The sequence below is a fragment of the Calonectris borealis genome, chromosome 1 (assembly GCF_964195595.1).
Source record: "Calonectris borealis chromosome 1, bCalBor7.hap1.2, whole genome shotgun sequence".
In the NCBI taxonomy this organism is placed as follows: Eukaryota; Metazoa; Chordata; class Aves; order Procellariiformes; family Procellariidae; genus Calonectris; species Calonectris borealis.
In genome coordinates this window covers 190,503,941-190,516,153 of record NC_134312.1, presented here as the reverse complement: position 1 = coordinate 190,516,153, position 12,213 = coordinate 190,503,941, and the positions used below count along the sequence as shown (strand labels likewise).

The following is a 12,213-nucleotide window of genomic DNA, read 5'->3' as shown; positions in this document are numbered from 1 at the left end:
CCGTGCTCCAAACGCAGTACTGTCAGCTTGACAGGTTTGGATGCATTTGATGCATTTTGGGGTTGTGAATAATAATAATAGTAATAAAACTGAGGGTAGGCTGAGAAGTTTTGACTTAGCAGCAGCTGGAGCTTTTTGGTGGAAACCCTGACGGCTGGACCCAGCTGGGCATTCCAGGGGTCTCTGCCTCTTGCCGTGGGTGTCGCTGGGAGGCACCTGGCGCGGGATGCAGGAGCATCAACCAGACCTGCGCCGAACTTCCCCGAAACCAGGAGGGGTTTGGAACGAAAGGTTTCGCTCCTGGCCCTTGCTCTCCTTTTAAATTACACATCGAAACACGTTGTAAAATCCTTCAGCACCAAGCTTTATAACGCAGCCCCTGGAGGGCTGACTCCGCGCGCACCCCACCCCCTCGAATGGGCCAGCCTTGGCAAGCCCGCTCCCAGCAGGGACCACGGGAGGATTTACACCGCCTCGTGCAAAAGGCTCGGCGGCCCCGAGCTCTGCACCCACCCGCCCGTCCCTCCTGGGGACCCGCAGGTTTCAACCTGCCAAAGCCAGCCCGGGGGGGCTGGAGAGGCGGGTGGGGCGGGTGGCCACCCACCACGGGGCCAGAGATAAGAGGGAAGAGGGAGGGAAGGGGCCAAACCGGCTTTAAAAAGCCGCACCCAGGTCTGGAGCAGGAATGGAGGTGGGAAGGCTGATGGCCGGTCCGGCTGCTCTGCTCATGTCTATCAGGCACCAGGCAGGGGCTCTCCACACCCTCCAGGCTGCCGCAGCCCCCCATCCTCCCCGCAGCCCCCCGCAGCCTTCCCACACCCAAACCTTCAGCGCTGGCAGGCCTGGCCCAGCTTGGCACAGCCCAGGAGAGGAGACGGAGGTGTCCGAGCCTGGTGGGGCTCAGGAGCTGGAGGAAGAGAGAAAAGCCCCAGGGAAAAGCCCTAAGGAAGGAGAAGAGAGCGGAGACCTATCTTCTCTCAGCCCAGGCGAGCCCAGCCCAGCCAGGCTGGCCCGGCCAGGACTGGCGAGGCAAGAGACGCTTCGAGAGACGGCTCTGCGCAGCAAGATGTCCCGACTCATAGAAGCAACTTCCCGGCTTGTGCAAGTAGAACAGACTCTCCTGCTTCCTCTCCTACAGCAGCATCCTCTTCCTCTCCACCCAAAAGTAAGTAAGAGAGAGACAGAGGTACACTTATCTCAGGCTTTTGGCAGAAGGGCAGTGGACTGCACCCATAATTGCACGTGCTGGGTCTTGCCATATGGACTGGAAGAGTTTCATTTACATTAATTTTCAGTTAAGTAATTTAAGCCTACAGCCTGCAAAACAGAAAGCTACTGACAGTTCAGTGTAGTTGCATCACAGGGGTTCAGGGGATAAAAACACTTTTTGGCAGAATGAAGGCTTACTGACATGCTGAGTAGCCTGGAAAGATTATTTAGAGCTTTTTCAGAAGCCAGTTTTATAAGTCTAAATTTCTATAAATGCACATAAAGTCTTAAACTATAAAGCTATTCTCCAGTTATAAAAGAGCCAAAAAACAACACAAGATGCAGAGATGACCAGTAACCTGCAAGTGAAACATGACCAACCCGCAGAGCCCACAGCTGTTCCAGATGTATGAGACGCAGCGTATGAGACGCAATGAACATATACCTGAAAAAATCCTCAATTTTCCAATAAATAGAATGGCTATGCATATTATTGCTGGAAGAAGTCTACGAAAAAGCCTAGGTATGGGCTTACAATTCATGGGTTTAGTTGTTGGAATCCAATATGTCTCCCATGTCTTGCTCCAAGTCAGTTTACTTTGGCATTGCTCAAAAGGTCTTTACCTTATGATGAGTCTTGGGTGCACCATGTAGAACAAGATGGCAGTTCTTATCCAATTTTTAATACAAAAGGTGCATGCCACAGAAATCCCATTAGTAGTAGACACCAGTTGCTGGGCCACCTGAGCTAAAACTAGAATCTGCTCTTTTACTTTTATGCCAACCTTCCCAGCACAGACCAGCACAATGTGGGAAGCTGGGGGATACTGAAGCAGCAAAGACGTAACCACTTAAAGTCTCACCTGATGGATAAATATGCGTGAGCAAAATTTTGCTATGACTTCTGGTTTCTCGGTATCTTGGTGATGAATTTGAGATATTGCAAGATACTGTTTTCAAGTGTCTAGAAATGTATTGAATCTAGATCAATGTATTGAATCTACCTGGCTTTGTGATTGTTCACAATTTGTTAAAAATCAAATCCAAGCTATCTCAAGTCAAGATAGAACTCACTCATAAACTCAGTCACCAAGACCATCAGAAGCAACTTTTGGACATTTGGGTCCAAATATTTTTAGTCTCAGGAATATCCAAGAGTCCACTAGGAATAAATACACCTAGAGATGGAAGGGGCAATATTGGAAGCTATGTGTGACGTAAAAAGAGTGTGTTAAAAATCAAATGAAATTGCTAGACATTATTCTTCAAAAATTAGAGTACACTGACAGGTTGGACTTCTGCAATACCATTTTTCCAGTAAGACTTCTTCATTGCTCATAATTTAAAATAAACAAGGCTAATGGTATTTGGTTTTTGTACAAACAAATGCTAGCTTGATGAAATACAGCCACCTTAACGAAGGTTTTATTTTCTTCCTCTTCTTTCCCGGAACTACTTTAATATCTACTCGTATGAAAGCATGTGTTTAGATACCACTGGGAATACAGTTTACTTTGGACTCTGATTTTCCTATTCTACTTGAAGCAAAGTTAGGTCCTTTTTTCACTGAAAACCCATTATCATGACCCATTGAGCTCTGGGACTTTCCCCCCTTCCCTTCTACAATGAGGTTACATAAATTCTGCAACAGATTTCCTCAGACCCTGCGTCACGGATAACCGACCCCTTTAATTGTGAGTACTTTCACTGCTGCAGATTTGATTTTGAAGTAAATTGGATTCCAAGGGATCCATTTATATTATAACCTGTTCATAAATTCAGATGAACAAGCCCTTAAAAATAAGCTCTAAGCCCATGAGTTGGCCAAAGTCCTTCAAAATGGCAGCACTTGGTAGCATGTCCTTCCACTCACTGTTTTTGAAGGAAAGCTCTGCATTTATGTCTCAGAGGCACCCACTCATGTTAGTAGTCGGTATTTGACACTTCTCATTTATCACTACAGCTATGTCTCTTTCAGTTCCTTCTTGACAATCCTGACTTTCCTATTTTCCATTTGGTTTGGGGTTGTTCCTTGTTTTTGTGTTATTCGTTTATGGTATCAGTATTGGTTTATCAGCTGAACTGTTTCAAAAAATCACTCTATAAAATGGTCCCAAAACAGATAGGCTTGAAGAAAAAATAGATTCAAAGAATGGGAAGGACAACGCTGAAATAGCCCATCCCCTGCAGGTACTGGAAGCAACGCTTTCTGCTGCGCCCCAGTGCCCGTTAGACAGTGCTAGTCCTCAGCAATTAAAAGGTGGGTGTTAATTTCTGATGAAAAGTGACACCCTTGCAAGAATTTGGAGCAAATCCTTTGCTAGCGACAGCAAGCGTGTTGTTATTGATTTTGCCTGCAGTACGACCGCAAAGAGACTGCTTAGCCGAAGGGTCTGCGTGAAGATGGGGAAAGGCGAGGGGCCTCTTTTCCCCCGTCCTGGGACCCAGACGACCGCATCGCCCCGCTGCCTAACCAGCTGTTTACTGGCATCGCACCCACAGGCAAACTCCTCGCGCCTTCTGCCTCCACAAAGACGCCCTGTAATAATGTCCGCGTTTTCTCTCTCCCATAATTACACACTGCCAAGGCGAACAGAACGGCCTTTTTTTTAACAGAGATTCTGTATTTTAAGCAGCAATGTGAGTGCATTTGAAAAGGAAAAATACAAGGTATAAAAGCTTCCCGAAATAGCAGCGTGCGGCTTGCCCTGGCTGTGCTCAGGTGCAGCTATGCATTACTCCAGCTTTTTGATAACATCCTGTCTCCTGCGCTGAAGTTACCGAGGGGTCGTGAGGACGGTACTAAATCAGAAATGTGTAGCGGATTGGACTGGGCCAATCTCGACGGCAGCCAGCGGGGAATGGAATATAAATCACGCTAAGAAGTTAAAATAGCCATCCCATTTGCAAAACAGTCATGGTATTTTCTTTAAGGGGGAAAAGAAAATAGTGTCCTTAAAAGGTGCCAGATTGGCAGGGCGGGATAATAAAAAAACTTCTGACTGTGCAAGTTTCTCCTGTCCCTGTGCTACGGTGCTGCTGCTCTGCCCGGTGCGGAGGAGGAAGGTTGGGGTGGCAGGCTTGCCGCTTCTAGCCAAAAAGAGCAGTATCAGCAGACCTGCTCATCCACCTGTAGTCCCCTTGCCCTGGATCTCCCATCGGGGTGAAACAGTGCACTTGCTGTGAAATCAGGCCAGTGGCACTTAATTTGTAGCGAGAGTGAGTCGCATCACCGGGAGTCAAGGGATGGCATGAAGGCAGCCCTGCCAGGCTTCCGCAGGCAGGCAGGCAGGCAGGCGGGGGGACGGCGCATTGCCTCTGCTAAGCCTGCCCGCAGCGGTGCCAGCCGCAGGCTTTGTTTTCCTGCTATATTGAGACCCATCCCTGGGGAACAAAACAGAAACTGCAAGTTCATCGCAGGCCAAACAACAGCACAGCATCGGGCATGGCTGACTTTGGCCACTGGTGAACCGAAGACCTGGAGATGTCCTGCTCCTCAGGAGAAGAGCAGCGAGGGCTGGTGCAGCCAGGCGTCTCTGCCGGCTGCTCAGCACAGCATAAGCCCAGGGCTCTTCACCCGGGGGATTTGCTCATTTTGGGGGAGGAGTATGGAACGGGTGGCTGTTGCTAGATGACATTTCTAATGGTAGTTAATAAGCTTGTTTTCTGGTTGCTGATTTCTTGACACAAATCAGAGATCGGTTCTCAGTACCATAGTGACTGGTTCTTCCTTATGCGAGAGATTTGAAGACTGATTCATAAATAATGGCTTAGGGGTGACGGAAATGAGATAAATTGCTTTCATTAGAATTCGCATAAAACAGCAGCAGAGTCCCTGCTTGCCACCACGGATTGAACAAATGTGCCAGCATGCACACTTTTCATTTTGCAGCCACTGATATTATAAAGTTGTTCCTGGACCTAATAGCTTTGAATGTTCATTTTTTAAAATAATTAATATGAAGAGTGATCCTGGAAAAAATTGCCTCACCCTCCATAAAGTTATTTGCAAGCTGTAGGCATCAATACTCGTTTGTGTGGATATTTTTTTAAATACTGACAAATGGACAACTTGAAGTTCTTCAAGTGAGGAATTGCCTCCAAGATCTTTCTGGAAGCTCGGAGGAAATATGCTTAGGCGGTTCCATTTTATTAATATGATAGTGCTGCACTCCGCATGCATCTGCACCTGCTGTGTTAGAAAGAGGCTTTGCAGCAGCAAACCGCAGAATGAACTACACTAGGGGCTTGGGGGATTTTTTTTTCCACAGGAATAGTAACTTTACAAGAAATTATTAACAACTCCACCATTCTCGGTGGTATATGTCTTAGGAGATATCTTCCAAATGCAACTGTTCTAGAAAACAGCAGGTGAGAGATGGATACAGACTTGAGGTGGGGCTTACCTGCCCCACGGGGGCTTCCCGAAGACTGAGCTGCTCAAGCCGTGTTCCCTTTAGGGTCATCGGAGAGAAAGAGTCACTCCAGATTCAGTTAATCCTATAACAGCCATCTCAGATGGGTCAGATAAACTGTTCCTATTGCTCCCCACCGACCACACGCAGAGCCTCTGGGAAACAGCTCCAGCTTAGACTTTCATGCGCCCAAGGAATGCTACAGGAATCACTTTCTAAAATGACTATTTTATTCCTTCAGAAGTTGAGCTATCCTGAGAATTTATACTGGAAAAATATAAAATAGGTCAGTGGGGGTGGAGGTGCTGAGTTACCAGGAATGGACATTAGGAGCTCTGGCACTCCAGCCCCGACTCCCAGATTTTGGCCCGCCGATTGTGGAGAGCATCCAGCAGCTGGACCAGGGCACTACCACTGCCACTCTGCCTTCAGTGGAAATTTTGTCTACCAGGGCGCATGGAGATTAAGAAAAAATGTTGAGGGTTGGCAGCGGGCCGGGGTCTAAAATTTGAGCGTGCTGAAGAAAAAGGCAGCTGTCTGTAAGAGGCAGCTGTAGGAATCCGTTTGATGGGTCAGGTTGGCATCTCTGGGTAAAATAAAAGATGGAAGAAAGCAGTTTGTATCTTCTCTAAGGAAGCCTTTATAAAAGTGGCCTCTTCATAAACGCAAAGCAACTTGGTGGATAGTATCAATTTTACGTTAAGGTTCAAAAATAAAAGCTGGGCCATCAGAAACATCCTGAAACTTCAGCCTACCACTGAGTGACAACTGCATGAAACAGACGCAGAGCAGTGGAAAATTTTAAGCCCTAAATTAGAGAGCCTTGAAACTAGTAGGCCATGCTGGTTTTATTCTGGGGGAGGTTCTTTATTAACTCATCCGTCTAAACACATGGATCTTGACAAATGAAAGCTGCAGGGAGGATCTGCTCCTGTCCTGCAATTGAAAACACTTAAAATCAAATCACTGCAAATATTCCTGTTACCTTCTCTTAAATGACAACGTACTGCAGGAGCTGTTGCTCTCTATCAGTTCAGCTCACAAGGGCCCTATTTCCTGAAGTTAAAACGGAAAGAATTTTTAGTCTGAAACTTTTTTTTCCTTCAGTTAGTTACTGCCCACTTTTACTGAAAGGAGAGAGATAAGTCAAGTTTTTATTCTCTGTCATGTATCCTAAAGCTCCCATGTGCTGGACACCTGCAAAAGCGAGCAAAGCTAGCTTGTTTACTTAGTGCAATTTATTTGACCTTTTAATATATTTGAGTAAGGATTTTATACCTAAGGCAACTTTACAGAACAGATTTGAAAGGTGACCTTCAAAGGAAACATCAAAATCTTTCTGAAAAAGGAAACTTTGGAAATATACGTGAAAAAGGCTGCTTTTCAGCTAACCTCCTGACTCAGGACTCCCTGGCTTTTCGGCACAGGGGCGTACCAGAGCAGTGAGTTCATCTTGCCCACAGCAGACCCACAACCGCTATCATACAATACCTAAGGGCCCAAGAATGGTGTTGGATGGCTAGTTTCGGTATTTCCATAACGAATGCCGTCTATTTGCTGGCTGGGGCAGTCATTCAGCACTGGTTTTGATGTTAACCCGCATTTTAATCCTTCAACTGCAAATCCTTTTTGCTGTTACCATTATGAAGCTGGGGTTGTCTAGGTGAAATGGAGTTTTTAAAACTGGTTTCTTTGTTGTTTTTAATAACAAAGGTAAACCCCACAATAAGTCTGAACCTTCACGCTTTTAAGAATAACATTAAAACTCAATTTCCTCTCAGCTAAAAGCACAGGCTGTTACTAACGAAAAGAGTAAATACATCAAGCGAAGGAGGTAAGAGGTGCCAAAACCTGGTGTGTACCACATGCTACAGAAGAAGGTTCCCCCATCCCTTACAGCTTGTCCTGGAGCACTCATTATGCGTGAGACCTCGCAAAGGCATAGGCTATGGCTGAGACCACATTTGCACATAAATTTTAGGATGACAGAGGCTGATCCTGCTGCCAGAAGAAGATGTCTTGTCCTCTTCACCTCCAAATGCTCATTCCCAGCACTGAGATGCTCCTCCCTTTGTGCTGACACAGCCCTTTCCTACAGCAAACCACGCTGGGGAACCATTGCAAGTTAAAGCTCTGCTTCCACCACCTGCTCCTACCTCTCTTTTAGGGAGCAGATGGAGGTAGAGAGGAATGTTTTCTTTTAGTAGCTGTGTAAATGTGCATAGTTGATGCGCACCCCTATGCTCACAAACCTATGCTGGCCCAGCTCAATGGCAGGCAGAAGGTTGCAGGCAGAAGGCAAGCTCCTACAGCCAGCAGTGCTACAGGTCCTTAGGGAAAACTGGCTCCACTTAGCTTTTTTCTAAACACAGCAAGCAGGGGTTTCCGTGAGCTGCAACACACAATGTTGGTTTGACTGGATTAAGGAATGCATTTGCCCCATGCAGAGCATTTCCCCAGCACGGGCAGGTGTTAGAGCAGCACTTCTCATGCTGCAGGCCATGCCACATCTGAGGGACTGGGAAATCTTCATAATTTGTGACGGTGTGCAACCAGCAGAGCTGTCGAGGTCACCTGCCTCACTGGCGATGCCAGTCAGGTCGCAGATGAGGGACACTGTATGGAAGTGATGCTTCAGCAAGGGTTGTTGTCACAAAGTCCCTTGGGAGCCATTGGTAGCTCTCCAGAGACATTTGGATATAACATTTCCCTGAGCTCCTACCCTTGCCTGTCAGGGTAGGGGGAGTTGAATTGCTTGAGGACAACTACAAAAGGTCTATCTGGTAGAAACAGAATTAAAAAAAAAATTAATTGCTGATGCCTGGGGAAGAAAGTGCCCCTTAAAAGTGAATAGGTGAAACTGCTACCCAAGGCTTCCTGCCACGACAGCTTGCAGCAGTATTTAATGGTTACACTACATGTATCTCAAAACTGAAGAGGTTTCACACTAAATCAGAGATAAACATTCATGATTAGGAAGTTTCGGCTTAGAAAATCATGTCTAGAAAACTTGGGGAGCATTATTTTTCACTCACTTCTTTTTGCTTTTGCTTTTAGGATAGCATTGAGTTTAGAAACATCTGTAGTCATATGGCTTTACAAAGAGAGGGACAACAATTTGAGAGGGACTTACATGAAGCCCACCAGTGTTTGAAGACCATCATTGAGAAACTTATTTGTTCATTGGCAGTTTTCCCCTCAGATTCTTGTATCCCGGTCCGATCTGCTCTGAGACAAATCCTGCAAAATCTCCTGGCAATGTGAAGCAGCGGGCTGCTTGGCCAAGGAACGAGGAAGGCCTGTGAGCTGTAATGGTCCTATAAAAAATAACAGGTAACTTGAAAGGTGAATCCTGGAGATTTTACTGTAGCAAGAGTTCCTTCTGACTCTACATCAGCAAAGACTTCCCAGTGGAGATGGTGTTCCTGCAAAGTACTGAATAGCCTTCTCATATCAAACTCATACCAAAGTCATGTTAATGGGAGCTGGGAACATCTCCAGAAGTTGCTCTGGAGGAACAGGAATTCATTCTTAAATAATAAGGTCTCAAAATGAATACAGAAAGGTGGAGGCTGAGAAGACAACCATCAGAAATCTCTCTGTTTTCATCACAGCTCAGGAAAATGTGTTTTCAAGTAATTCTTTATGGAGCGGACACTTGAGAGAGACAGAGAAAATACAGTGCTTAAGTATGGACTCTTTCATGAGAAGGTATACTGCCTGATTACGCTGCAAATAAAGACAGCCTGCTAAATCTTTACTGCATTTTATCATAAGAAGCCAACAAACCAATGGAAAGGTAAAGGTGCAGTATCTTCTGTTGAGAAAAGAAAAAAAAAAAAAAAGAAAAATATGTGGGACCAGTGGGATCAATCTCTTTAAAGCAATAAAAGGTCTTGGTAGATGATCCAGTGGAGGTGAATGGAAAGCAAAGCAAAAGAGGCATTAACACGGTGAAGTAAAGGTATTTATAAACTGAGGTGAAACATTTGTGGAGATTGCTTTGCAGAGCTTTCTCAGCCCCTGTGACTGTGCAGCAGACAGCATAAAACTCTGCTCTCCTACTGCCAAATCAGGAGGGTTTATGAAGTCACTTACTTCTGTCAAACAGCTGCAGCTGTAATGCTGAGAAGAGGCATTCCCCCCCTCTTTTTGCAATAAGATTTAACGTCTGTGTGATTGCTGAGCAGGAATAACGGCTTGTAAAACTTTTCTTTTTTTTTTAAAGGGATAAATTAAGCTCCTTTTAACTGTGATTTGGGTAGTAGGTGAGGGAATTTTGTAGACTATGAGATAGAAAAGTATCTCTTTCCATTGGCTGGAGGAGTGAATTTCCACATGTGATTTTTTTCTTTTTTTTTTTTTTTAATGTGTGATCGTGAACATCATCAGCTGAATACTTTCCGAGTGTGGTTCCATACTCTGATTGATTTGCCATATTTTATGTTCACACTTTAAATGTTACACTGGTGTCATTCTCACAGCTATAATTAAGGCTACCTCAAAACACTTATTCACTGGTTTTTAGTGTGAATGCAGACAACTGCCCTGGGTTGAAATTTTGCATGGGATGTCTCAGCTTAGAATTAATTTAGAAATGGGAAGAAAAAACATGAAGATCAGGCCAGCACCAGATAGCTCCTTTTTTTTTTTTTTCAAGTGTGACTCCCTCCCTCAAGGGAAGAGGGAAAAGGGCTCCTATGGGAGCAGAACACAGTGGTGTTTGCCCACGTGTTGTGATCTCCAGGGCAACGCTGAGCGTAAGGGCAGGCAGCAAACAAACAGAGGGGGTGCACAGAGAGGTGTTATACACATCCCTACACAGGTGTTAGTGAGCGTGTATCTACTGTTGTCGGCACCACCCTTCACAGCAAAGGGACGGAGGCCTGAAGAAGTCCTGTGAAATGAGTCTTTTGGCTATTTTTCTAATGTTATCCCCTCTGAGGAGAGATACGTGGGCAGCAGGGAGGCCGGGGGAGGAAACCTGGGTGCAGGCAGCTGCAGCTGCAGCCCAGAGGTCCTCCTGCTTTGCAGAGCGCAAAGTGGTGCCATCGTCGCCCTCCCCTTGGCGTGACAGCCACCCGCCTGAGCCCAGACCCTCTCGCCCTGGCTGTGAGGGGCTGTTTCTTTATTTCCCACCATTTAGGCAGGTCACTCCCTGGCTTTCTACAGTTGTTTCTATTAGTTCACTCAGTCTGCTCTCACACACAAGCACCCTATTACAGGGTCTGTGTTCTAGTTCCTTCAGCAGGGCATTAGCCCGGAGCACAAATGGTTTTATCTCCAGTTTCATTAAAAAGTTGTTTAAAAGAAAAGCTTCCCCAAGGACTCTCTATACCCCTCACTTGTATCCAGCTCAGTATGCTGAAATCCTGCTCTGAAGATCAACAGCAAGATCCCGTTGACTTCACCAGGGCCAGAATCTGAGCTATGCTCTCCAGGTCAAAGCTCACATCATCAGCGTTGCTAACAGGGTTGGCATTGGGAAGGCTCTGAAAAAAAAAACCAACAGGCTGATTTCAACTCTCTTTGCCCAGTCACATGCATGTGCGCACAAAATTAATGACCAAGTACAGAGGAACGAAAGCATTTGGCAGGTAATTTTCTCTTCAAGCTTCTAAGAAACTAGCAAGTGCTACAGATTAAAAGTACATTACATCTAAAAAAATACTCCGGCCACAGTTCCACCAAATTGGACAGCTTCCCTTCTGGATGGCTCGAGGCCTGCAGAGATCCCTAGCAGGTAAGGAATACAAGACCCCGACACTTAGGGGAAATTTAGGCCTTCTGAATATGACTCTTCATGTTTTTTTACAAGAATTAGTGTTTATGCTGAAAATTTCCAGAACTCCTTCTTTCCCAAACATTCCTACTTGAAATGAATATTTTGATTCAAGGTCATTTAAAAAGAAAACATTGTTAAATTCTTTGAAATTCTGGCTAGAAATTTAAGAATCCCTTGGGAAACTTCATCTTGCATTGGACTATACAGCACAGATTTTCAATTCCTCTCCTTGTCCTCAAGATGACGGTGCAACGGAATGGGAGGGCAATGGGTTCTCAGGCTCTGAGTCTGCAAACACTTTGGGTATGGTTTCATGACTCAAAGTGCTCACGTTACTGTGGTTTCATAGGTTACCACCCATCAGCTGAGCTGTGGCAACTGCCTGTGCACATACAATTAGCTCACCCTAATTGCAAAATGTGCAACTCGCCCCCTTTCAGGAGATCAGTGCAGCTGCACATTTATATCGAGTTACCCCTTGGCATGTTTGAGACTCAAGGCCCCATTTCATCATACTTTAATCAAGATGAAGCGTGGTAGAAGATATGAGCATCCGACGTGCCCCTGCGGCGGGGATTCACAGCTCGCCCAGCCTCGTGGCCTCGGCAGGCTGGTGGATCCCCGCCATGGCGAGCAGCTCTCGAGCCGGGGTGCGAGCTGCTCTCTGCAGCGTGTCATGTTTGCTATGCAGAAGACGAAAATCAGAGCATCAGAGAGAATAGCCTGAAATGTGCCTTCCTGCCTCCGACACCGAGAGCAAGGATGGTACAAAGGAACCTGCTGCCCAGCAGTAGCTGCCCTCGC

General features: G+C 45.9%; 1 protein-coding gene across 1 annotated transcript; it reads left to right on the top strand.

Annotated features, from left to right (window-relative positions):
- Positions 1 to 637: 637 nt before the first annotated feature.
- Positions 638 to 10,498, top strand: DLEU7 (deleted in lymphocytic leukemia 7). Its single transcript, XM_075142352.1, has 2 exons — positions 638 to 1,165; positions 8,682 to 10,498. Exons 1-2 carry the CDS (start codon positions 686 to 688, stop codon positions 8,886 to 8,888), a joined length of 687 nt encoding a protein of 228 aa, XP_074998453.1. The 5' UTR covers positions 638 to 685; the 3' UTR covers positions 8,889 to 10,498.
- The last annotated feature ends 1,715 nt before the right edge of the window (positions 10,499 to 12,213 follow it).